Source organism: Pelmatolapia mariae, linkage group LG3_W (assembly GCF_036321145.2).
Source record: "Pelmatolapia mariae isolate MD_Pm_ZW linkage group LG3_W, Pm_UMD_F_2, whole genome shotgun sequence".
NCBI lineage: Eukaryota > Metazoa > Chordata > Actinopteri > Cichliformes > Cichlidae > Pelmatolapia > Pelmatolapia mariae.
Window position 1 is genome coordinate 69,529,641 of NC_086229.1, and position 27,739 is coordinate 69,557,379.

Here is a 27,739-nt window from a genome sequence, read left to right on the forward strand (position 1 = left end):
TTTTGGTTCATCTCCACTTTTCACCCCATGATCCACAACCAAAATTACTGTACGACTCAGAGAAAATTAACAATAAAATTTACCCAATATGCAGTACTGTACTGTTAATATCTTCATTTTTGACCTCAGATTACAGGAAAACTGTAAGAGGTGACACAGATATTTCACTGGATTCTGACTCTGGGTGACCCCCACTCTTCACCCTGTGATTCACAGCCAAATTTACTGTACATATATGTATTTACATATATGTATATGTATATATATGTATGTATGTATATGTATGTGTGTGTGTGTGTGTGTGTGTGTGTGTGTGTGTGTGTGTCCCAGGTGAGTGGAGGAGAAGAGTCTGGTAGAGCAGCAGAGGAACAATTTCAGCCATTTGGACTCAGCTCAGCCACTACATTGGAAACAATGACTTCAACACAGAAGGTGAGAAAAATATCACAGTTACAATTTTATTGAAACTGTGTGCACAGCTGGTGTGTTTTTAAAAACATGTTAACAGCAGCTTTATCTTTTGCATCCTGGGCTCATCCATATATACAGAATCTACATTCAAATCAGAAACCACAGAAGTTACAAGAAAATACAAAGATCATATTTTATAAGCACACATTGAAAGAACAATATCATCAGTTTAACCTTTAATTTTGGAAAAGATTTTCTTCATTGATCAATATTTCTTCAATAATGTCATTTTAATTATACCTCTCATTGTGTCACATCATTGTAATGTGATACTGCCACCAGAAGGTGGTGGAAACACACCAACAATGTTTTTATTGACATGTTGAATTCCACTGATGGAGGGAGTTTCAGTTTGTTCCACGACTGCATTTCACTCACTGCCTCCGGGGGTGTCTGTAGCTCAGGTGGCAGAGCAGGTCAACAACTAATCAGAAGGTTGTTGGTTCTATCCCAGGCTGCCTCCTATATGCCAATTATCCTTGGGCAAGATACTAACCCCATGTTTTCCTGCTGGTGGTGGCGCCAGTGTCCGGCAGCCTTGCCTCTGTCAGTGCGCCCCAGGGCAGCTGTGGCTACAATGTAGCTTGCCATTGCCAGTGTGTGAATGTGTGTGTGAATGACTGAATGTAGTGTAAAGCGCTTTGGGGTCCTTAGGGACTGAGTAAAGTGCTATACAAATGCAGGCCATTTACCATTTGTATCTCTGTCACTGCAGGATCAACATGGAGCGAGAAGTCAGCGCTCTCAGGAGGCCGACAAACCTCACAGAAGAAAGGGAGAGAAAACCTACAGCTGTGATGAGTGTGGGAAGGATTTTACCCGGAGTGGACATTTAAAAACACACCAACTCGTCCACAGTGGAGTTAAACCTTACAGTTGTGAGTTGTGTGGAAAGTCTTTTACCAAGGCTGGAAGCTTAAAAAGACACCAACTCATCCACAGTGGAGTTAAACCTTACAGTTGTGAGTTGTGTGGAAAGTCTTTTACCGAGGCTGGAAACTTAAAAAAACACCAACTCATCCACAGTGGAGTTAAACCTTACAGTTGTGAGTTGTGTGGAAAGTCTTTTACCGAGGCTGGACACTTGAAAAAACACCAACTCATCCACAGTGGATTTAAACCTTACAGCTGTGATGAGTGTGGGAAGGGTTTTACCCAGACTGGACACTTAAAAAGTCACCAACTCATCCACAGTGGAGTTAAACCTTACAGCTGTGACTTGTGTGGAAAGTCTTTTACCGAGGCTGGAAGCTTAAAAAAACACCAACTCATCCACAGTGGATTTAAACCTTACAGCTGTGAGTTGTGTGGAAAGTCTTTTACCGAGGGTGGAAACTTAAAAAAACACCAACTCATCCACAGTGGAGTTAAACCTTACAGCTGTGACTTGTGTGAAAAGTCTTTTACCCATCGTCAAGGCTTAAAATCACACCATATCATCCACAGTGGATTTAAAGCACACAGCTGTGAGTTGTGTGGTAAGGCTTTTGCTCAAAATGGTGACTTACAACAACACATGTTTAGCCACACTGAGGAGAGACCTTATAAATGTGACCTGTGTGAGAAGACTTTTAAATATCCACATCAGCTGAAAAAACACCAACAGATCCACACCAGAAAGTAACTCTAGAAGTGCAGTTACTGTGAGGATGTATTTATTTTTATCTTGTAATTTTAACCTGATTGTTTGGAACAAGTCTGATCAGTAAATTTTTGGAGTTATACTGAATGAACTGTTTGGAAAAATGAAGAAGTAACCTGAGTGTTATAATATAAACAGTAAAATTTAATTGGACGTTGGCAGAGATGCTTTTTATTTCAGGTTAAAAATGTTGAAGGAATTCCCTGACTTACACTGTCTTTGTTTAGAAGTGGAGCAAAGCGCATGGATCCAGTTCTCAACCCTGTCGTCACTGTGGTGGTGGGAAAGAGTTTCTCTGTGACCTTTGTAGAAAAATCTCCAATCATCAACGGGACCTAAAACCTCATCAACGTAGACACACTGGAGACAAAATGAACTACTGCAAAGAATGTGGGAGAGGCTTCCACACACCAAGTACATTAAAAATACATGACCTCTTCCACAGTGTGGTCAAAAAGCACATCTGTGACCAGTGTGGGTCATCCTTCACCACTGCACGTGAGCTTAAAGAAAAAGCATAAGAGAATCCACACAGGAGAGACACCATACAAGTGCAGACACTGTGACAAAAGCTTCTCACAATCAGGTCATCGTAACAAACATGAATGTACACACATGGAAGTGAACGTCAGCTGTGACCAGTGTGACAAGAGCTTCAGGAATCTCAGTTCATACTCCGAACACAAACGATTCCACGCTGTAAAAAAACTGTTTCACTGTTACCAATGTGCAAAAACATTCACTTCATTATCTGCTCTGTGCAAACATCAGCCTGATCATGCAGGACTGAAATCGCTGGATCACAATTAATCTGAAGAGAGAGAAAGATCCTCTTCTGGTTTCAGGATCAGACTTAAAAACCTTGAGATCAGGCTCCACAGAGTTCAGATGGAATCTCCTGTAAAGAGTGTCAGCTGATGTCACACTTGGATCTGATGAGGTAGCTCTGATTTCTGGAGCTGCAGTGAATAATTCTGAATGTTACATTTAGGAAGCTGCATGTATAGATATGCATATCAAGTTTATTTTTTTTCCTTTGAAGGATTTTAATTCTCTAAAATGTTATCCCTGTTACATTTTAGTCTTTGTTCCCTTAGGACACAGTAGTGTTTAGTAGTTGTACTTGTTACTGTATTATTAAAGTTATAGGACTGTCTTTTTTACCAAATCAATCATGTATCAAAATTGCAGATATGGATTATATATTTCAATTTCTTTCATTTGTACTTTCTTAGTGTTTCCAAAATTAACTTCTTTTTTTAATGTATTCATTTAATGTGTTACCTCAGTTAAATTTCAATTCTTCATTCATATTTAATGTTTTGCTGTTGTAAAATCTTCTCTTAAATCCTGTTCTCCCAAAACTGCAAATATTTTCACAGCAGTTGCTGTTAAAACCTCCCAAATGAACTAAATCTGTCCACCAGCTTTGAAACAACACCTGCTGTGACTTTATGTCCAGAAAAAAGAAACTCAAGCTAAACTGGTTTTGGGCTGTACTTCCATGTAATACCAGTTTGTACCAGAAGATGAAGCAGTGACTCAGTGTAACCTTTATTTAATTAGGCAATAAACACAATCTTATTCACAGAGGCAGCAAAGAAATGTTGAAAGGTAAAAACAGCAGCACACATCAGGACCATTTTAAAGATCACAGGTGACTACTTTTACTTAATTCAAATTCTGTTAAACCTCTATTTTTTGTTCCTCCTTTCACTTTAGTGTATTTAGTCCTTGAAGTACGGTGGCCCTGAAGTGCAAACCACAAAAACAAATCACAAAACGCACAACAAATTGAAAAGCGCAAAAACAAATTGACTTAACGCAAAAACAAATTGAAAAGCGCAACAACAAATCACTTAACGCAAAAACAAATAGAAAAGCGCAACAACAAACCCCAAAAGCAAAAACAAATTGAAAAGCGCAAAAACAAATTGAAAAGCACAAAAACAAATCACAAAACGCAAAAACAAAAACCAAACCGGAAGAGGTAGGTACCAATGCTGCAACAACAGGCATCACTGATTGGATGATGGCTCCGGTAGCCTTTTGAACCGGAAGTTGTTCTGCCGAACGTGGTTATGAGAAAGAGCAGTCAACGGCTGTATCCCAATTCAGGGTCTGGAGCCTTAAAGTACGCAGCCTCAACGATCCTCAAGGGCCGCGTACTTAAAAACGCTAAGGCCGGAAGTGCGAGGCTTGTGAAATGGGACGGTCTAGCCTCCGTCGCGCTGCCTAGGTTGCCTAGCAACCATGATACCAACCGCTGGAAACTTTTCATACAGCTTTGTTTGACAGAAATGAAGGAGAACATATTTTGTTCGTGTGTTTGTTTCTACACGAGCTTTGTGTGATTTAATAAGTATCTGAGGCTGAAACCACAGGACAGTGAAACATGATTGTTGGGCTTCATTTCTGTACTGAACAGTCATTTTAAGATTAGCTAGTATACAATACAGTTTGTTGCTGAAACTTTTTCCACAAAAGTCGCAGCTGTACGCCTTAATTCCAGAGTGGGTAACTAGATGCTTCTGTAAGCTGCAATTTTGAGCAAAAGCCTTACCACACAATTCACAGCTGTAAGGTTTAACTCCACTGTGGATGAGTTGGTGCGTTTTTAAGTTTCCAGCCCGGGCAAAAGACTTTCCACACAAGTCACAGCTGTAAGGTTTAACTCCACTGTGGATGAGTTGGTGTGTTTTCAAGTGTCCAGCCTCGGTAAAAGACTTTCCACACTCATCACAGCTGTAAGGTTTAACTCCACTGTGGATGAGTTGGTGTTTTTTCAAGTGTCCAGCCTCGGTAAAAAACTTTCCACACAACTCACAGCTGTAAGGTTTAAATCCACTGTGGATGAGTTTGTGTCTTTTTAGGCTTCCAGCCAGGGTAAAATCCTTCCCACACTCATCACAGCTGTAAGCTTTAACTCCACTGTGGACGAGTTGGTGTGTTTTTAAATGTCCAGTCCGGGTAAAATTCTTCCCACACTCATCACAACTGTAGGTTTTCTTTCCCTTTCTTCTGTGAGGTTTGTCGGCCTCCTGAGAGCGCTGACTACTCGCTCCATGTTGGTCCTGCAGTGACAGAGATACAAACAGAGACAGTGAGTGAAATGCAGTCGTGGAACAAACTGAAACTCCCTCCATCAGTGGAATCAAACATGTCAACAAAAACACATTGTAGGTGTGTTTCCACCACCTTCTGGTGGCAGTATCACATTACAATGATGTGACACAATGAGAGGTATAATTAAAATGACATTATTGAAGAAATATTGATCAATGAAGAAAATCTTTTACGAAATTGCAAGTTCAACTGTGATATTGTTCTTTCAATGTGTGCTTATAAAATATGATCTTTGTATTTTCTTGTAACTTCTGTGGTTTCTGATTTGAATGTAGAGTCTGTATATATGGAGGAGCCCAGGATGCAAAAGATGCTGTTAACATGTTTTTAAAAACACACCAGCTGTGCACACAGTTTCAGTAATATTATAACTGTGATATTTTTCTCACCTTTTGTGTTGAAGACATTGTTTCTTCTGTAGTGGCTGAGCTGAGTCCAAATGGATGAAACTGTTCCTCTGTTGCACCACCAGACTCTTCTCCTCCTGTTACTCAGCTGGGACACACACGTATAGATGTATCATATGTAAGAGACAAATATTGTTCATTTAATTTGTTGGCATTACTAAACACACACGCACACACACACACACACACACATATATATATATATACACACACATACAGTGGGGCAAAAAAGTATTTAGTCAGCCACCGATTGTGCAAGTGCCCCCACCTAAAATGATGACAGAGGCCAGTAATTTGCACCAGAGGTACACGTCAACTGTGAGAGACAGAATGTGAAAAAAAAATCCATGAATACACATGGTAGGATTTGTGAAGAATTTATTCCTAAATCAGGGTGGCAAATAAGTATTTGGTCGATAACAAAAAGACAACTCAATACTTTGTAACATAACCTTTGTTGGCAATAACAGAGGCCAAACGTTTACTATAGGTTTTTACCAGGTTTGCACACACAGTAGCTGGTATTTTGGCCCATTCCTCCATGCAGATCTTCTCCAAAGCAGTGATGTTTTGGGGCTGTCGCCGAGCAACACGGACTTTCAACTCCCGCCACAGATTTTCTATGGGGTTGAGGTCTGGAGACTGGCTAGGCCACTCCAGGACTTTCAAATGCTTCTTACGGAGCCACTCCTTTGTTGCCCGGGCGGTGTGTTTTGGATCATTGTCATGTTGGAAGACCCAGCCGCGTTTCATCTTCAAAGTTCTCACTGATGGAAGGAGGTTTTGGCTCAAAATCTCACGATACATGGCCCCATTCATTCTGTCCTTAACACGGATCAGTCGTCCTGTCCCCTTGGCAGAAAAACAGCCCCATAGCATGATGTTTCCACCCCCATGCTTCACAGTAGGTATGGTGTTCTTGGGATGCAACTCAGTATTCTTCGTCCTCCAAACACGACGAGTTGAGTTTATACCAAAAAGTTCTACTTTGGTTTCATCTGACCACATGACATTCTCCCAATCCTCTGCTGTATCATCCATGTGCTCTCTGGCAAACTTCAGACGGGCCTGGACATGCACTGGCTTCAGCAGCGGAACACGTCTGGCACTGCGGGATCTGATTCCCTGCCGTTTTAGTGTGTTACTGATGGTGACCTTTGTTACTTTGGTCCCAGCTCTCTGCAGGTCATTCACCAGGTCCCCCCGTGTGGTTCTGGGATCTTTGCTCACCGTTCTCATGATCATTTTGACCCCACGGGATGAGATCTTGCGTGGAGCCCCAGATCGTGGGAGATTATCAGTGGTCTTGTAAGTCTTCCATTTCCTGATGATTGCTCCCACAGTTGATTTTTTCACACCAAGCTGCTTGCCTATTGTAGATTCACTCTTCCCAGCCTGGTGCAGGTCTACAATACTTTTCCTGGTGTCCTTCGAGAGCTCTTTGGTCTTGGCCATGGCGGAGTTTGGAGTCTGACTTTTTGAGGCTGTGGACAGGTGTCTTTTATACAGATGATGAGTTCGCACAGGTGCCATTCATACAGGTAACGAGTGGGGGACAGAAAAGCGTCTTACAGAAGACGTTACAGGTCTGTGGGAGCCAGGGATTGTCCATGTTTGAGGTGACCAAATACTTATTTGCCACCCTGATTTACGAATAAATTCTTTACAAATCCTACCATGTGTATTCATGGATTTTTTTTTTCACATTCTGTCTCTCACAGTTGACGTGTACCTCTGGTGCAAATTACTGGCCTCTGTCATCATTTTAGGTGGGGGCACTTGCACAATCGGTGGCTGACTAAATACTTTTTTGCCCCACTGTATATATATACAGCTTTGTGTTTATCAAAACTCTTTTTACAAATCCTGCTGGAATACGTCAGCTTACAGCTGCAGTCAAAGCCAGATGGAAATTATTAAACAAGCAAGCGAGCGCTCAGCTTCTCCCAGCATGCTGAGCTAATGATTAGTTGGTGTTTTTCTGCAAACAGTCTCTCACTCTGTCAACGTGTTCACAATAACCTGTGAACACACTTCGCCGATTTCACGGATTTTTGATGGTAGCGACCTTTTGCAGACTTATACTTCCAGGTGAAGAATCAGCCGTTTTTATTTGCGCTGGAAGAAAATAAAATACAGATGCATCTGGAGATCATCCTATGAAGTCCTATTCTAAAGGCTGATTGCCCTCCCCCACGCTTGTACCTGTGGCTTCCTGTCCTGGGGGTTGGCTCTTCTCCTGCCCTGCACCCTTTGTTCATATCCAAAGACTATTTTTCTGTATGTATTCTTACCCCCTAGCAACCGCCATTTCATAATGTTGCAGACAATCACAAACTCTACAGTCTGTCTAACTCCAGTGTATACCAAGCAATCTATTATTCTCAACAGAGATAAACTCAACATAAACTGAACCCACATTAAAGTTAGCTCGGTGCTTACCTTTAGATGAGCCCACAAACCGAGAGAAACTCCGTGATGAAGCTGAAAGTCTTAAGAAACAGATCAGGGAGCAGAGAACCACGTGGTTCACGCTGATCTCGGCTACGATCCAGGAGACAAGGGTGTGCAGATCGATGCAGATATCGATCCAAACGTTGGTAGTGGTATATGTTCCTGTAAGTTCACTACTTTAGTCCCGTTTCATGAAAAAGCAGCTCTCTGTGCTCGACTCCTCTCCTGCACACACACTTTCCCCGCCCCCTTTTCCTGGCTCTGTGGTGATTTGTTACTGTGCGGTCACGTGACTCAGCTCCACACGTAACCACGTGGGGTGTAATTTCGAAATTCGCGCCTATCTCCTTTTCCTAAACTCTTTTTTTCTTGGCCTCTATGGAAACGTCATCGTGGGAAGGAGAATTGATAAGGGGCGTTTATCAATATGCGTACTTGCGTTCTCGTGTACTCGTGATACGTCATCAGTCGGAGACCAAGTACTGTTCCAATTCGAAGTACGCATCAAGCCGAGAACGCGAAAAAGTCCCGGATGTGTTCTCGATCCGCCCGTTTTATCGAGCATGCATCGGTGTAGACTTGGGACAGCTATATATCCCAGAATGCATTTCGTCCAAAACTCAACAGCGGACTCCCGGCACATCGCCCCCCCCCCCCCCCCCCCCCCCAGCAGCTGCCTATAGTATTGAGTGTCCACTAGAATAGAAATAAAAGCGTTCTAACATATCACCTGCTTGTTTTTATTAAGGTATGTACACGTATGTACATGTACACTATTTTTATTATTAGAGGTTTCACTACTGAGGTTAAAAATGATATATAAGTCACTTAGATCACTTCTAAATGTTAATGTTTGGTTTATTTCAGTGTTTTATTTGTTCCTGAGTAAACCGGTTTGGCTGTGATTAAAGTTAAGCTTCATAACATGTTACTCACATTTAAATTAAGAGGGGACGGCAGTAAAAACTCCGGACCTGTGACATCATCACGTACGCTGGTGTTCCGACTCTACAAACCACGAGTCCGTGCTCGCGTACTTGAGAATTGAGAAACGGCCCACGAGTCCGTGCTCGCGTTCTCGGCGGGTATGTACTCCCGTGCGTTCTTGGCGAGTACGTACTCACCGAGCACGCGAGTACGTACTCGCGTACTTGGGCATTGATAAACGGCCAAGGACTCAGGAAAAGAGAGGAGCGGTGCTGAGAATTGGAACAGCCTTAGGCTGTATCCCAATTCAGGTTCTGCAGCCTTAAAGTACGCAGCCTTAACGGTCCACAAGGGCCGTGTACTCAAAGGCTGTGTCTCAATTCAGGGTCTGCACGCTTGAAGTATGCACACTACGCGTATTACGTACGATGCGTACTACAAGTACGGGAAGTGCGGAAGTGAGAGGCTTGTGAAATGGGACGGTCTAGGCTTCGTCGCGCTGTTCAGGTTGCCTAGCAACCATGATACTAACCGCGAGAAATGTTTCATACAGCAGTGTGTGACAGAAATGAAGGAGAAAAAATGTTTTGTTGGTCATTCATTTTTGTCATGACATCACTTTGACTTAGACCACAGGACTGTAAAACATGATAGTTGGGCTTCATTTCTGTACTGAACAGTCATTTAAGATTAGCTAGTAAATAATAATTAGCTAATGTTATTCGTAAGACTAAAGTCATCTCACTGTGGTAATGTTAATATAATATGGACAATATTATATGTATTGTCAGATCATATATATATATATGTATACATATATATATATATATATACATATATATATATAATATAATATATATATATATATATATATATATATATACATATATATATATATATTCATACAGATATATATATACCTGTGGTCTCAACTAATCAAAGTGATGTCATGACAAAAATGAATGACCAACAAAACATTTTTTCTCCTTCATTTCTGTCACACACTGCTGTATGAAACATTTCTTGCGGTTAGTATCATGGTATATATATATATATATATGTATATAAACTAAGTTTATATATGTATATAAACTTGAAGAGCTGGACAAGAGTCCCTGTGTTGGAGCTGTATTTTTAGATCTGAAGAAGGCTTTCGACTCTGTAAACCATCAGATATTGTTGTCCAGATTGACTCAGTTTAATATCTCCAGTCAGGCTCTTCAGTGGTTTGCCTCATATCTCTCACACAGGAAACAGTGTGTGGTGTTGGATGGGGTTAAATCTCCATATTTAGATTGTGATACAGGGGTTCCTCAAGGATCTGTTCTTGGGCCCTTATTGTTCTCTCTTTTTATCAATAACTTACCTGAAATCTGTCCAAATATCTTTGCTCAAATGTATGCGGATGATGCAGTTACATATACGCAAGCAAATACTGTCCAGCAGGTGGCAAAAGATCTTACAGCTGCTTTAGCATTAATGCACACCTGGCTGGAGGACTCATGCCTAATGTTGAACACCTCAAAAACTGTCTGTATGTATTTTTCAAAGCGCCCCTTAAACTTGAAGCAGTCAAACATATTCCTGGATGGAGTAGAGCTTGAATTAGCTCCAGAATTTAAATATCTTGGGGTCATTCTAGACCCAACATTATCCTTCAAGAGTCACATAAATAAAGTGTCCCAGGTACTTAAATTTAATAATCGAAATTTTAATCATATACGTAATAATTTAAATATAAATGTTGCAAAAACTTATTTTTACTCAATGATCATCTCTCATATGGACTATTGTTTGACGTCCTGGTCACTTGCTTGTCCAACAACACTTAAAACTATTGAAAACATTTATAAAAGAAGTTTAAAACTACTTGACAAAAAACCAACTTCCCACCACCACTGTCATGTGTTAAAAAACATAAATTATTGAACTTCAATAACTTAGTGAAACTTAAAAGAGTGTGTTTAATATATAAAGTCTTACACTCCCTTGCTCCACCACCACTAAAGGAGTTCATTAGGCATAAAGAAAGCTCAGACAGGACCACTCGAGCTACAATCCGAGGAGACTTGTTTATACCTCACAGACGGACAGCATTTGGGCAGAACGTCCTTTCTGTCAAGGGCGGCCATCTGTGGAACAGTCTTCCTCCACCCATTCGAGAATGCTCTACATTCAATATGTTTAAGGAAAAGGTTAAAAACTGGTTATGGACAAATCAAGTGTGTGATCATGTATAAGTTGTATAGTTTTAATGTTTTATTTGGGAACAGAATGGTGTGTATGTGTAAGTTTGGTGATAGAGCTTTTTATTATGAATGAATGATGAACTTTTATGAATTATTATGTCTATTTTTTTATGTTTAAGGACAACAGATGGAAATTAGCCCTTGGCTATAATCTAGCATGTTTACATTCATGTAATTTGTTTTTACATTTATGTTCATTTGCATGCACTGTCCTAAATAAATAAATTATAAAAATTATAAATGATGAGCGACCCTATAGATCAACTTACCTCAGAATATATAAAGCATATAAACAATTACAGCAATATGATGCAACAAACACAGCAGTGCTACTAATCCAAAATACTCAAAGCTTCATAGAACTGAAACAAACATTTATTTTTAGCTCCATTCTGCTGCTGATACATACTTTAGGTTTCTGAATATTAAACTTGTTGCTGCCTTTCATAGTGCGTAACTTGAAGGCCCTGAGTACTTTCTCCCACACTGAAAACACTGGAATGATAACATTATTTGAATATTACCTAATAAGACTGATTCAGGACACACAATTAGTTATGTTAAACTTTCCTAGCAGTCCTTCACAAACAGGGAACAGTCTGTCTATTCTCTCCATCTGTCAGCTGCTGCTGGCTCTTCCTCCTCCTCTTCCTCACACACTGCTGAGTTTGTCCTGGTGGATCATCAGGGGTGCAAAGCCTCACAGATGATGTGCAGCAGTGGGTCCCTCAGTCTGTCCTCACTCTGGACACTTGCAGTTGTCACACATGGAAATCAAATGTGTGATAAGCTGCAGGATTCAAACACAAGTGTAACTTATAAATACATGTTCATACTTTTATTCCACAATCAGAGAGAAAGAAACAGAGAGAGAGTCCAGGACAGACAGACAGGTGACAGTCTCAGGTGTATACACTGCTACAAAACAGCACAAGAGAAGGAGGATTTAGTGTTTGTGTTATTACGAGTGCTAAACAAGAAGAGTTCCAGATGGTCCAGTGGACACATGTGTGACTCCTGTGATTAAAGCATCTTTCTTTCAGCTTAACGAGTGAACCGTCAGCTCGTTCAAACACACGTTAAAGTCCGTTTGGCTCGACACCACGGAACAGAGGCAGCAATATAACATAGCTAACATTAACAGTGCAGTGAATCCTGCTTGTGCCGTGATATTCAGGACTGCAAACCGAGCAGCATCACTGACTTTCAGCTTGTTGTGTTTGTGGATATATGACTGACTTTAATTATCCATGAAATCATCGCATTCATTGTAAGATTAAGGTCAACTATATATCTATTTAGAAGTAGAGGCTTTAAAACCAAGTAAACACTGAAAGTACAAACATCACTAATGTCACATAACTTTGCCGACATGTGGCCAACAGTAATGTTTTAATGATCTTAAACATTCGCACATAAATAAGTGACATAATATTCAGTACTTACTTTTGACAGTTCACTCTTTGGCCGCTCCGTTCTGCCATATTTTGCGGCACAATTATCCACACCCACCGCCGCGCTATGGATTGTGGGACATATGGGGCCACGAAGCGTGCACCGGACCACACTTGATATTTGGGGAAATCGACGGCGCATTTGGAGTATGCATTTGAAGTACACTTTGAATTGGGACAGCCGTCGTCGTGTGGCGGTGACGTATTCGCACTTGAAATGCGTACTTCAAGCGTGCATACCCTGAATTGGGACACAGCCAAAGACTGCTAAGGCCGGAATAAAAGGCTTGTGTAATAGGATGGTCTCCGTCGCGCTGCGTAGGTTGCCTAGCAACCATGATACTAACTGCTGGAAACGTTTCATACAGCTTTGTTTGACAGAAATGAAAGAGAACATATATGGGCTCAAAATGTGGTACCTGACAGCTGACACCTCACACCTGTTTCTCACCTGCAGCTCAGACAGGAGGACAAGAGAAGGATGGGGGGAAGAATGAGAATGGAGCTCTTGTACTGCTGTGCTTCTTGTTGCTGCTGTTGCTTTCTTGATCTACAGAAAATATAGAAAAGGCTCAGTATTCTGTTGGACATCAGCCTGTTTCAGGCGTCTCAGGGCTTCATACAGATAATTGTGAGACTCCTGCTGCTATTACAAACCGTTACTGTTTACTTTCAGAATTTGGAAAAGAAAGCGAGATTCAGCTTTAGCGTTCAAATATGTCCCAACTTTAGTTTCACGTAACACTTTGTAATAACCATTATTAATAAATGATGAATTGCTATTTAACCTTAAGTTCATCAAAGTTACTAAACAATAAAATAAGAATTAATAGACAACCAAACATTAACTCTATGTATTAATGTTAACTGTTGGTCCTAGCCTGCTCTTCTAAACCTCACACTCAGTGACAGCTGGGATCGGCTCCAGCCCTGTCGAACTGAATTTCATCAACAGAAGGAAATTTACTTCTTCACAAATAGTTGGTTTAGAAACAAGATCTTTCACAAAAACATCCAGATAATCCTCACAGACATTTTTTATAAAAGCATGTATAAGTAGGCAGATTGATAACTCGTTACATTTATTAGAGATGGTTATTAGAAAGTTTTACAAGACTGTTCAGACTGTGTTAGTTTGTCTCTCTGAGCTTTCTGTCAGCGACTCTGTCATCTATTCTGTTGTATTCTGTTGGATAACTCATTACATGTTTGGTTGAGTTCAGTTAAATATTTGGGTTTGATACCCTTCTTACACGTGCATCATGAGACTAATGCCCAAAGGACAGAGGTCTCCTTTTTTTATTAGATAACCAAGTTTTAATATTACCCATGATGATTACACTTTATTCATTATTTCATTGGTTATTTACATTTATTACAGATGGTTATTATGTTATTAGTGATGTGTGTAGGAGGGACAACAGGGTGACATCACCTTCTGATACATTTATTGTCCCAACCTGATGTGAGGAAGGCCCGGGTGAACTAATGATGCAGAAGGAAGTGTGCAATACTACTTGTTTTCCAACTGACAAACATTTCAAGTTCTACTAAATAAAAAAAAAAATACAGTAACTTAATATTTTTAATTTTGCTTGGCAAACACACACAGAGCAGTTGAATTGAAATTATGTTTGGGTATAGTTGAACATCTGGAATTTATAAATTAAAAGTGAGACAATTTTAATTAAATGGTAGAATTATGGAAGTAATGATCCTAAGTTGAAGACTGTTTCTTTGTTGTTGTTTTTCTTTGGCAGATTAACACATATTATTCATGTATTTTTGAGTGTGGTGTAAAATCATATATATATATATATATACATATATGGTAAATGGCCTGCATTTGTATAGCGCTTTTCTAGTCCATAGGACCCCAAAGCGTTTAACACTTCATTCAGTCATTCACCCAGTCACACACCCATTCACACACTGGTGATGGCAAGCTACATTGTAGCCACAGCTGCCCTGGGGCGCACTGACAGAGGCGAGGCTGCCAGCCACCAGGCCCTCTGACCACCACCAGTAGGCAAACATGGGGTTAGTATCTTGCCCAAGGATATTTGGCATGCAACCAGGATGCAGCCTGGGATCGAACCACCGACCTGATCTGCTCTGCCACCTGAGCTACAGCCACCCCACACATATATATACATGTGTGTGTATAACATTGTTTCTGAACCAAAGGTATTTCACATCAACATTTCCAGTTATGCAGTTTGTGACAGAAAAGCTTCCTTTTGCCACAAATAATTTGTGGGGCATCTAGATACCAAAAAAACAGAAGAAGGACAAAAGGGAAACTAAGTCTTCCCAGAATGATAAGATACAAGATTTGGCTTCAGCTACGGATGACCACGATTACTGCCTTTCAGACGTGGAGCTTGAAAGTGATGGAGGGGAAAAAAGAAATCTGGAGGAAATGAATGACTTGCTTCTCTCGACTCCGTTTAAAGGTGACCATTCGAGAAAGATTGTTAGACCTAGTCCCACAACAAGTGACATTCTGGCAGCTATTCAAGCTCTCCACGTGAGATTTGATAAACAAGATGATAAAATGGCGGACATTAACAACAAACTATCGGAGAATGCCTCGTTGATTGCCAATCTTGCTGAATCTATTGAGTCCAATGCAGCTGAAGTCCGTGATTGTAAAGATAAAATTGCGGGTTTGGAGAAGGAAGCCTCAACTTTACGGAGAGAAGTTGACGAGCTCAAATAAAAGGCAAGAGAACGAGACCGGTATTCACCAAGGTGGAATCTAAGGATTAAAGGAATGAAAGAAGGTATGGGCGAAGATATCAGAAAAGAGGTGATCAAAATTCTCGCCAAGATAGCCCCAGAATGGTCTGATAATATGGAGTACATTGTCGACACTGTGCACCGGATTGGAAGAAAAGAAGAGGGCAGAAATCGCCAAGTCATGATTCAGTTCACGAAGCGCCTACATCGAGATGGAATATGGAAGAAGTCCAAAAACGCTCAGATTTGTGAGATGGAAAATTTTTTTGGAAAACTGGAAAAAGATGGAAAATTTTACAAGCCAGAAATGCGGGGGAGAAGGCTTACTACAGAGGAGCTGTCTGCTATATTAACGGCCGTCGCGTTCTGGCGGACGGCTGAAGGCTGTTAACTTTTACTTGTTCTCTGTACTTTACCTAAAGAGGGACGCTTGACAGTTTTGAATGGGATGGGAGTTGCCGCACCGCTCTTCTTTCACCTTTCCCTAAACAGGAAAGTAAACTAAAATTTCTTTTTTGTATATAGTTAAGTCTGATATTATAATACTTTGAACTTTATTTTTGTTTATTTTTAATGCTACGCACGTGTTTATCCTTTGTGTCGTTGAATGTTAGAGGTCTCAGGGATAATGTTAAAAGGAAATCAATGTTTATGTTTATCAAAGGGCTAAAAGCGAATTGTGCCTTACTACAAGAAACTCATTCAAGTGACGCTGATGCCACCTTCTGGTCAAATCAGTGGGGTGAAAAAATCCTCTTCAGCCATGGATCCAACCACTCTGCTGGAGTAGCTCTCTGTTTCTACCGATGTCCAGGGAAGGTCGTGACTTTTCAGGCTGATGTTTCAGGGCACTGGCTTGCAGTTGTATTGAATATTGATGGTTCATCTGTGATTCTAGTAAATGTTTATGGGTACTCCGCTTTAACTCTAAATAAGGTCATGCTGGAAAAAATAACTGATGTCCTTTCCGAGTATAAACTTCTATACCACACAGACCATGTATTACTAGGTGGTGACTTTAATCTTGTTCCAAACGAATGGCAGGATAGAAATCCTCCTAGATATGGTATTAATCAGTGGAATCCAACTCTATCAAAGTTCATTAATTCAAACAATTTAAGTGACATATGGAGAGAGAAAAACCCTGGAGTCACTCAATTCTCTTGGATTAAACCAAATGGTAATAATATGTCCAGATTAGATCTCTGGTTGGGCTCGTCTATACTGTATAGATATGTTTCACATGTGTCTATCTCAGCAGCCCCGCTGACAGATCACAGTACTATTACTCTTAAACTTAACCCTGAAAATAAAACACAATTTAAAAAAGATTACTGGAAATTTAATGCAGATCTGTTAATTGATGATGGGTATGTTAAGACGATTAAAGCTCTCATCCACAAAATTTACAATGATGGAACAATTGGTACTTACACAAACAGATGGGAATTTTTTAAATTTAAAATTAGAGAGTTTTCAATTATGTTTAGTAAAATGGGAAGTAGACAACAAAAGGAGTTTGAAAGCAAATTACTTTACAATATAAATAACTATTGTAATAGACAGTTTATGTCAAAGGCGGAGAAGAAATCTCTTTTGTCTTTACAGGCTCAATTAGATGATTTATACAAGAAAAAGAAAAAGGCTCATGGAGCATACATTAGGGCTCGTGCAAAATGGATAGAAGAAGGTGAAAAGAGTACTTCATATTTCTACAATCTGGAGAAACGGAGGCAAGAGAAGAAATCTATTAATACCTTAATTGTAAATGGGGAAGAATGCACAAATCATAAGACTATAGCAGAAGAAATACATAAGTTCTATTCAAATTTATACTCATCTAAATATTTAACTACTGAATCAATTGCCTTTTTTGATCAGATTGAACCTTATATTCCAAAAATCGATTCTGTATTTAGAGAAATTTGTGATTCTGACATATCAATGGATGACTTAGATCAAGCCTTAAACAAACTGAAAATGAACAAAGCTCCTGGTCAGGACGGCTTGACTGCCATCTTTTATAAATTCTTCTGGAAAGAAGTAAAATAATTTTTCTTCAAAGCTATTAGGGAAATCATCAGTAATGAATCATTAGCAATGACAATGAAACAGGGTCTTATCTCCCTTATTTCCAAACCTGGTAAAGATAAAAGATTAATCGATAATCTACGTCCAATTACTCTGTTGAATGCAGATTATAAAATTCTTGCTCATGTTATTGCAAATAGATTAAAGGACGGTTTAGATCAGATTATTAGTGAAACACAATCTGGGTTCCTTAAGAATCGTTCTATCCACAATAATATTAGATTAGTTTTGGATTTATTGGGCTATAATCACTTAATTGAAGATGATGGTTTGATTCTTTTTTTAGACTTCTTTAAAGCATTTGATACGGTCGAACATCCTTTTATTTTAAAAGCTTTACAGTATTTTGGTTTTGGTAAAAAATTCATAGATTTAATTTCTTTGTTATACTCTGATATCAATAGTTCTATTTCTTTACCTTTTGGAACATTTTAACATTAGTCGAGGAATCCGTCAGGGGTGTCCAGCTTCTCCGCTACTTTTCATTATCGTAACAGAACTTTTGGCTATTTTCATAAAACACAATCCAAATATTCAACCACTGAACTTGATGGGAGCCCCACTGATCATAAGTCAGTTAGCAGATGATACTACACTGTTTTTAAAGAACATGTCGCAGGTTCCTCTCGCACTAAATGAAATTTCACTATTTTCAAAGGCCTCTGGTTTGTACCTGAATATTAGAAAATGTGAATTATTAACTATTCATGATTGTAAACCCAGCATCTCTCTTAACATATCTGTTAAAACTGAAATTAAATATTTGGGTATTATAATCTCAAAGAATATAAATAATAGAGAAAATCTAAATCTTGAGCATATTACCCAAAAATCTAAAAAGATCCTAATCAGCTGGTTACAAAGAGACCTCTCATCTTTGGATGCGTCCTACTTACCAAAACAGAAGGTATTTCGCGACTTATTTATCCATCTCAATGTTTATATGTTTCCAATAGACTAATCAAGAATATAAATCAAATTAACTTTAATTACATTTGGAGAAATAAGCAACATTATATTAGGAAGAATGATGTAGTGAAGTCTTTAGATGAAGGCGGTTTGAATGTGATTGATTTTGAAGCAATGGATGGTTCCATCAAACTCAAATGGTTGCAGTCTTTCATAAATAACTCAAATAATATTTGGTTTTACTTCACTAAAGTAATTTTTGAGAAGCTTCGTGGCATTGAATTTCTCTTAAAGTGTGACTTTGAAGTCTCCAAATTACCAATTACCAATATCCAACTTTCATAAACAGATTCTCCAGTACTGGAAAATGATTTACAAGCACAATTTTTCTCCACATACAAATTCAATTTGGAACAACCGATGTATATTGATAAAAAGAAAATCCTTCTTTTATAAGGATTGGATGGATCACGGAATTTGGACCGTTCTACACCTTTTAGACAATGATGGCAATGTATTATCGTATAATAAAATTATTGATAATTATGGCTTAGTATGTACTAAAAGTAAATTTATTAAAGTTGATTGATTCAGATGACTAAAGCCAGTTTAACCTATTCTTCCTATATAATCCGTGAACCATCCTTATTTATTGATGATCGTCAATTTAAAGGAAAGACGTGCAATAACAAATTTTTAAGGACAATTCTAACCAAGCAACTTTTTCCTTCTCAATTAACAAGAAAATATTTGTTTAAAGACTATAATTTTAGGTTTTTGACCAAGTATCTTTCCTTTCGAATTCTGCCAAAAGCAAAAGAAATTCACTTTAAAGTTTTAAATGCCATATACCCGTCCAAGAACTATCTTCACAAGAAATTCAATATAGATACGAACACATGCACATTTTGCAACACTGATATTGAGACTACAGAGCACCTTTTCTACTCATGTGAAAGCTCCAGATCTTTTTGGGATGGTTTTCAGTACTGGTTAACCTCTAAAAATATTGACTGCCCTTCTCTAACCTTTCAAGTAATTAGATTTGGCCTACAAACAGAAAATAAGAAAATAGAATTTGGGATCAACAACTTATTTATAGTCGCAAAATTCTTCATTCATATATGTCGCTTCTTGAGAATTACTCCGATCTTTGCTGCTTTTAAAAATGAAGTCTCTTTATTCTCTTCATTAGACAAGTGTAATGTTAATAAAGCTCACACCTTACTTGATTTTTTGATGCTGCTTCTTTGCTAATGTAGATAGACTGTATGTGCATAGAGTGTATGTTTTCCTTTCTTTTTCTTTTTTTTTGTATTATTACTATTTTTTCTTTTCTTTTTAATTTAGTTATATCTTACTTTATAAGGAAGGTCATTAAGATAATTGTATGCTGCTGGGTACTTCTGATATTGTGCCTTTCCTTTCTTCTTTGATTGATGGCTGCTTTGTTTCTTTATCACCTATAACTGTACACTCTTTTTTTGACTGTAAAGATATGCGCTGTATTTTGGTACATTGTACAATAAAAAAAAAAAAAACAATTTGTGGGGCATCTTACTGTGACACCTGATTGTTCTCTAATTGTATTTTTATTATTTTTAAATGGTTGTGCAAAACCTGCTAGATGCAGTGGCTGCATTTTTAGGTAAATAGTTCTATTTAACTTTATTGTTCATAAAATGTGTGTATAGGATTTTAAAATTTACAATTGATATTTGCATTTTAAGATGTGAAAGCAATTCACAGATCAGTTGTGATAATACAGTATTTCAATGAAAAAATAACTGTAAATTCGGACGCGTGAGGTTGTGGATTTTGTAGTTACTGGGCTGCATAATTATTTCTTATAGCTATACAGTATATAAAATCAAAGTTCACATGTTTTATGTATCTGAAATCTTTAATTATCTGGGCTAAAGAAAATAAAGTTAAAGACTGTAGTTACATGAAACGCGTATGCTTACTATGTTGGATGTACTTCAACCACATGCATATTATAGAATGTAACACCAGCATATGTGTAAGGAAATGGCTTTGATTTTGCCACCCTATTTGATGTCCATGCCACCCTAATGAAATTTCTCTAGATCTGCCCCTGTTTGTAAGAAAGCCATCAGACACTTGAAGATCTGACAGCAGACTAATCACGAACGCACCTCAAAGCTGTGACTGACACTGGAATTGAGCCAGAGCTCAAATCTGTTTTTCTTGATTTTACAACTGCACTCTTCAAACACTCCTCCATCTTATGTAAACGTAAAAGTGAAACCACTAGGACTACTGAGCTCATCCTCTATCTAATTATCATACATTACAGGAAAAAATTGATTAAAAATGAGAAAAAAAAAATGGAGTCAGAGGTATTTTAATCTGATACTAAGGAAAACTCATCATTCTGGTCAATGATGCTTCCAGCCTAGTTGATAAGTGTATTGATCCTCATGGCATCTCTGGCACTGATGTTGTCCAGTTGCTGGACAGTTTTCCAAGAGATGTAATCACTCTAACATTAATAAGGTTGGCCATGAGGCCTCCTCCAATTTTAGTCATCTTCACTTCACACTCAGCCCTAAACTCAGCCTGAATAATCCAACAGAAACACATCATCTTCTCAAAAAGATGAGATCCAGAAGCCACCAAACAGACACAAGAGTTATGAAGGTTTTATAAATATTCACCTGTTTTGGAAGTATATCTTTATGACTCTGTTGTTGTTGTTATACCTACTGTGTGTCAAAGTTAAGGTTTAATAATTGACCAACAAATCGATTTACTCTGCCTTACAGAAACCTGGTTGCAGCAGGATGATTATGTTAGTTTAAATGAATCAACACCCCCGAGTCATTCTAACTACCAGAAACCTCGAAGCACAGGCTGAGGGGGCGGTGTGGCAGCCATTTTTCACACCAGTCTATTAATTAACGAAAGACCAAGACAGACTTTTAATTCATTTGAAAGCCTGATGCTTAGCCTCGTCCACCCCAGCTGTAAAACTCAGAAACCAGTCTTACTTGTTATCATCTATCGTCCACCTGGGCCTTACACAGAGTTTCTCTCTGATTTCTCAGACTTTTTATCTGATTTAGTGCTCAGCTCAGATAAAATAATTATTGTGGGTGATTTTAACATCCATGTAGATGCTAAAAATGACAGCCTCAACATCGCATTTAATCTGTTATTAGACTCAGTTGGCTTCTCTCAAAATGTAAAAGAACCCACCCACCACTTTAATCACACTCTAGATCTTGTTTTAGCATATGGCATAGAAACTGAACATTTAACAGCTTTTAACCTTCCCGGAGGCTTAATTATTATTAATCTTTTAACAGGTTTCTTTCTGTAAAAGGGACCCTTTCCGTCCCACTGTTGTCAAAGTGTTTGTTCATAGGGGATCATCTAAATTTTAGGGTTTTCTCTGTTTTATTGTAGGTCTTTACCTTACAGTATAAAACATTTTGAAGATTTGAATTGAGATAATTAAGATGAGTAAAGAGACCAGCTGCACATTTTCCATTTCTGTCCTTCATGTGACCACTAGAGGCAGATGTTTGCTTGGGACTAGTATGGATGTCTTGGTTGTCAGTGGATCACCACTTGCAAAGTTAGTTGAAATCTTTTAAGAGCTCATTTGTGTTGGTGCAATTATAATAAATACCAACTATTAATGAAAAAAAGTGTATTTTTCAGTTCACTTTCTCTGTATTACGTTTCAAGTCATGTCATGTTTTGCATGCTCTCTGCAGCATCAAATGATTTTGTATTAAAACTTTATGTACCTAAAAATCTACCAAATAATTTGTATGTGGTGGTGATGCAACATTTAACTGCTCATAATCTAGATTATAGTATAATATATATGCATAGAGTTTTATTGTCATGATCTGCAGGCAGGCTGGACTCAAACACAGGAAATGGAAAAATATCTTTAGTGACTTTATTTACAGTGAAAGTAGAAGTTAAAGTATTTGCTAGTGATGGTACTACATTTGTTATAATGCATGTGTGATTCTCCTAACATCAAATGTAACACTTCATAACGTCCTGTGGACTTTCAACTTCTTTTAAGTAATGAAAAGGTTCATTACTTGAAGGAATGATTGCCCACTCGTCAGAGCTGAGTTGCAAGCTTCTGTTTATTATCATGTAGCATTTCTGTGAGATATCTATGGAGGACCACAAGAGCCACGCGCATCGAAATAAAAAATTCTGTGCTTAATTTTAATAAACTGATTTTTAAAATGCTTTTCAAGTCTTCATTTCAAAAAACATTTTCGAATTGCACTTTAATAAACTGCATTTCAAAAACCTTTTTCGAATTGCACTTTAATAAACTGCATTTCAAAATCCTTTTTCGAATTCCACTTTAATAAAAACATTTTCGAATTGCACTTTAATAAACTGCATTTCAAAAAACATTTTCGAATTCCACTTTAATAAACTGCATTTCAAAAACCTTTTTCGAATTCCACTTTAATAAACTGCATTTCAAAAACCTTTTTCGAATTCCACTTTAATAAAAACATTTTCGAATTGCACTTTAATAAACTGCATTTCAAAAAACATTTTCGAATTGCACTTTAATAAACTGCATTTCAAAAACCTTTTTCGAATTCCACTTTAATAAACTGCATTTCAAAATCCATTTCCCTTTCCTGTTCGCTCAGGGATTAACATGTGGATTAGCAGTTGGATTAGCAGTTGGATTAACAACTTCATTTTAAAAATCCTGCTGCTATTCAAATTAGCCACACCGTGGGATGTAAGGAGCTCTCTGATTGGTTGGTCAGACACAGGCTGTCTGCCAGCCTGGATTTTTCTAGCTCATAGCTTCGCCCTGCTACGAAGCGTGTGTGCTTGTACAAAGGCCGTTCAGCCTCGGGATTTACACTCGGCTCGACACGGATATGGGAAGAATGAAGGGACCCTGCAGCGAAACGGAGAGCCAACCTCTGACTGAGTGCCCGTTTACTCAGTCTGACCACCTGTTGAAGGTAACGTGCTAACATGGCTAACGCTAGCGTCACCGCACGTAGCCCCGTTATTTTAAGGTCATTTTAGCTTATGAAAATTTTACGTCGCAGCTGTACGAGCTAGCTACGTGTTTTGTAAGCTGCTGTGCTCTTCGCAAATAAAGCTGGAAGCAGCTCAGACTGTTAGAACCAGCACTGAGGCCTGTTACATTTATACAGTGTTAGAGCAATGGCTGCAACCTACAGCCTTTAAACTAGCGATTACAATGCTGACAGTAAACTCGTCAGTCCAAATGTTACCACATTACTCTATGGTACTTAGAGTTAAAACAACTGAGACAGGCTGATTAAAATAACAGCTGTCAGTTCTCTCATTCCTTATATCAAGACTGGAGATCACACTACTGATTTCAGTTCATTTAATATGTGAGAGCACAGATTCATTCTCAACTGGACATAAATGATGATCAAAGGTTGTATATATGATGAATTCATCAAATCCCAGCCTCTAACACAGTGTGCTGAATCTTAGCTTTGAATGTCCAGAATATTCTAATCAGTGCAATTTTAGCATTCACTGAACCTACAGTATCTACACCTGTGTGGTAAATGTGTGGTAAAGATACAGATAATGAAGTTTAATTATTAATACAATATACATCATGAAAAACAAAAGCTGAAATTGATTCAGTTTAGTACTTTTCTCTGTATGCTCTGTGATTATAGAGGCCTTAAATTCTGTGATATATACTGTAAATGATTTTCACAGAGGTCTTAAAGTACTTAAATCACTGCTGATAGTCTGGTTGTTTATATTTTCACGTTGTGTCTGTAGGGCTGTTTGATGACGATTTGGACTCCTCTGGGAGATGAGGACACACCCACATCTGTTCCATACTGCAGCCATGGATGGTGTTACGGCTCTGAGTCAGCTTTGGGCCATCAGATGCACACACTGGAAAACCAGCGCCTGTACTTCATGCAGGAGAGACGGCCTCAGTGATGATGAACTCTGCATCCTCTACTTTACCTCCTAATCTCTTTCTCTTTAACACACAATTAAAATCACTCCAAAAGAGTGTAAACTTACTGAGGAAGTCTCTAACTAGTACACATTTGTACTTTTACTTGTTTTATGAGTTATTTTTAAGAAGAGTAAAGTTATTCACAAAGTTTTTATTCTTCTGTATTTATTCTTTTGTATCATGTACCACAGTCATACTGAACTTTACAGACCTGGTGAATTGGGGGAAAAAAAGTCATATATATACATACATGAATGAATCATTCAGCAGTATTCATCTTATGAATTCCAGTCTAATGTCAATTCGCTGTTTGAGTTCAGTTTTGGTCTTAAACTCCAGAGAATACCACCTAGTTCAACAATCTTTCTATCTGATTATTTGCAAAAAGGTTTTCTTCTGAGAGATGCTGCTAGAGCTGAAATTGAGCCCAAAAAAACAACAACAAAGTTTAGTTCCTCTGGATTTTCCATTGAAAATTGTTTTATCACTCACTCAGGTGACTTCTCCAGTGTCACGGATGAGTGATGAATGTATCTCCCACTGGAAACCATTGTGTCCAGTTAAAGTCAATTGACTTTTTCAAGGAGAGTTGTTAGATGCTGTGCTCATGAGGACAATGAGTTTTAACTTGGAGCACAATACAAAGCTGCCATATTGGATCAACGAACAAAACACTTAATTGAGCAGAATTAAGTCAAAATGTAATATCCTCATATAATGACACATCACACACGACCCAGCATTGTTCTAAGAATGCAAACTTTCTTATTGGAAGTTTTCACAGCTGCCAGAAAGGGACAGATTTCTGGCTGGTCTTAATGAGTGGTCGTTGCTCTCTCGTTTTCTCTGGAATTGCGGCACAGAGGATGTAACACCCATGATAAGCACTGAGGTGTGTGTCCTTGTCAGGAATCAGCAATACTCAGCTTCCAGGTTAAGAAAAGTGGAACCAGAAGATATTCAAATACATCTCTTCACAGCTGCTGATGAATTCTACAAAAAACAAAGTTTGTTAAAAACATTTGCAGGTGAATCACCACTGATTTATCAGTGACATCCATTTACTCAAAAATTACTGACAAGTGGATAACTAGAATATATAGTTTATACTTTCAACAATGTACTATACAAAATGGAACTGTACATGACAAATGTGGTGTGGTGCTTGTGGAATTTTTAACAAGGGCCCTACAAAACTTTACAGTGCTCATGCTGCCAAACTTCTGATGGCTAGGTGTGCAGTTCCTGCTTTAAATGCATTCACTTTTAAGATTAAGAAATCTAAGTGATAAGAGGCCAGAAATGTTTGAACTCGCTCATGAACCTACATCACTGAGGCCGTCTCTCCTGCATGAAGTACAGGCGCTGGTTTTCCAGTGTGTGCATCTGATGGCCTAAAGCTGACTCAGAGCCGTAACACCATCCATGGCTGCAGTATGGAACAGATGTGGGTGTGTCCTCATCTCCCAGAGGAGTCCAAATCGTCATCAAACAGCCCTACAGACACAAAAACGTGAAAATATAAACAACCAGACTATCAGCAGTGATTTAAGTACTTTAAGACCTCTGTGAAAATCATTTACAGTGTATATCACAGAATTTAAGGCCTCTATAATCACAGAGCATACAGAGAAAAGTACTAAACTGAATCAATTTCAGCTTTTGTTTTTCATGATGTATATTGTATTAATAATTAAACTTCATTATCTGTATCTTTACCACACATTTACCACACAGGTGTAGATACTGTAGGTTCAGTGAATGCTAAAATTGCACTGATTAGAATCTACTGGACATTCAAAGCTAAGATTCAGCACACTGTGTTAGAGGCTGGGATTTGATGAATTCATCATATATACAACCTTTGATCATCATTTATGTCCAGTTGAGAATGAATCTGTGCACTCACATATTAAATGAACTGAAATCAGTAGTGTGATCTCCAGTCTTGATATAAGGAATGAGAGAACTGACAGCTGTTATTTTAATCAGCCTGTCTCAGTTGTTTTAACTCTAAGTACCATAGAGTAATGTGGTAACATTTGGACTGACGAGTTTACTGTCAGCATTGTAATCGCTAGTTTAAAGGCTGTAGGTTGCAGCCATTGCTCTAACACTGTATAAATGTAACAGGCCTCAGTGCTGGTTCTAACAGTCTGAGCTGCTTCCAGCTTTATTTGCGAAGAGCACAGCAGCTTACAAAACACGTAGCTAGCTCGTACAGCTGCGACGTAAAATTTTCATAAGCTAAAATGACCTTAAAATAACGGGGCTACGTGCGGTGACGCTAGCGTTAGCCATGTTAGCACGTTACCTTCAACAGGTGGTCAGACTGAGTAAACGGGCACTCAGTCAGAGGTTGGCTCTCCGTTTCGCTGCAGGGTCCCTTCATTCTTCCCATATCCGTGTCGAGCCGAGTGTAAATCCCGAGGCTGAACGGCCTTTGTACAAGCACACACGCTTCGTAGCAGGGCGAAGCTATGAGCTAGAAAAATCCAGGCTGGCAGACAGCCTGTGTCTGACCAACCAATCAGAGAGCTCCTTACATCCCACGGTGTGGCTAATTTGAATAGCAGCAGGATTTTTAAAATGAAGTTGTTAATCCAACTGCTAATCCAACTGCTAATCCACATGTTAATCCCTGAGCGAACAGGAAAGGGAAATGGATTTTGAAATGCAGTTTATTAAAGTGGAATTCGAAAAAGGTTTTTGAAATGCAGTTTATTAAAGTGCAATTCGGAAATGTTTTTTGAAATGCAGTTTATTAAAGTGCAATTCGAAAATGTTTTTATTAAAGTGGAATTCAAAAAAGGTTTTTGAAATGCAGTTTATTAAAGTGGAATTCGAAAATGTTTTTATTAAAGTGGAATTCGAAAAAGGTTTTTGAAATGCAGTTTATTAAAGTGGAATTCGAAAATGTTTTTTGAAATGCAGTTTATTAAAGTGGAATTCGAAAATGTTTTTTGAAATGCAGTTTATTAAAGTGCAATTCGAAAATGTTTTTATTAAAGTGGAATTCAAAAAAGGTTTTTGAAATGCAGTTTATTAAAGTGCAATTCGAAAAAGGTTTTTGAAATGCAGTTTATTAAAGTGCAATTCGAAAATGTTTTTTGAAATGAAGACTTGAAAGCATTTTAAAAATCAGTTTATTAAAATTAAGCACAGAATTTTTTATTTCGATGCGCGTGGCTCTTGTGGTCCTCCATAGATATCAGGGTAACGTTATGATTATGGCTATGGTTATGTTATGAACTGTTTATTATTATTAT

The 27,739-nt window shown here is 38.4% G+C and overlaps 1 protein-coding gene and 1 long non-coding RNA gene across 2 annotated transcripts; one reads left to right on the plus strand and one right to left on the minus strand.

The window, feature by feature from the left end:
• Positions 1 to 1,330: 1,330 nt before the first annotated feature.
• LOC134623899 (zinc finger protein 596-like) lies at positions 1,331 to 13,279 on the plus strand (the record flags this gene model as incomplete). The annotated part of the gene is made up of 2 exons (XM_063468906.2): positions 1,331 to 1,949; positions 13,188 to 13,279. Coding segments are annotated over 2 exons (711 nt in total), but the record flags the coding sequence as incomplete, so codon positions are not given.
• Positions 13,280 to 25,391: 12,112 nt separating this feature from the next.
• Positions 25,392 to 27,063, minus strand: LOC134618200 (uncharacterized). Its single transcript, XR_010091882.2, has 3 exons — positions 26,785 to 27,063; positions 25,799 to 25,967; positions 25,392 to 25,463 (listed from the first exon to the last, which is right to left on the minus strand). It is a non-coding gene; the product is annotated as an uncharacterized LOC134618200 (long non-coding RNA).
• Positions 27,064 to 27,739: the final 676 nt, after the last annotated feature.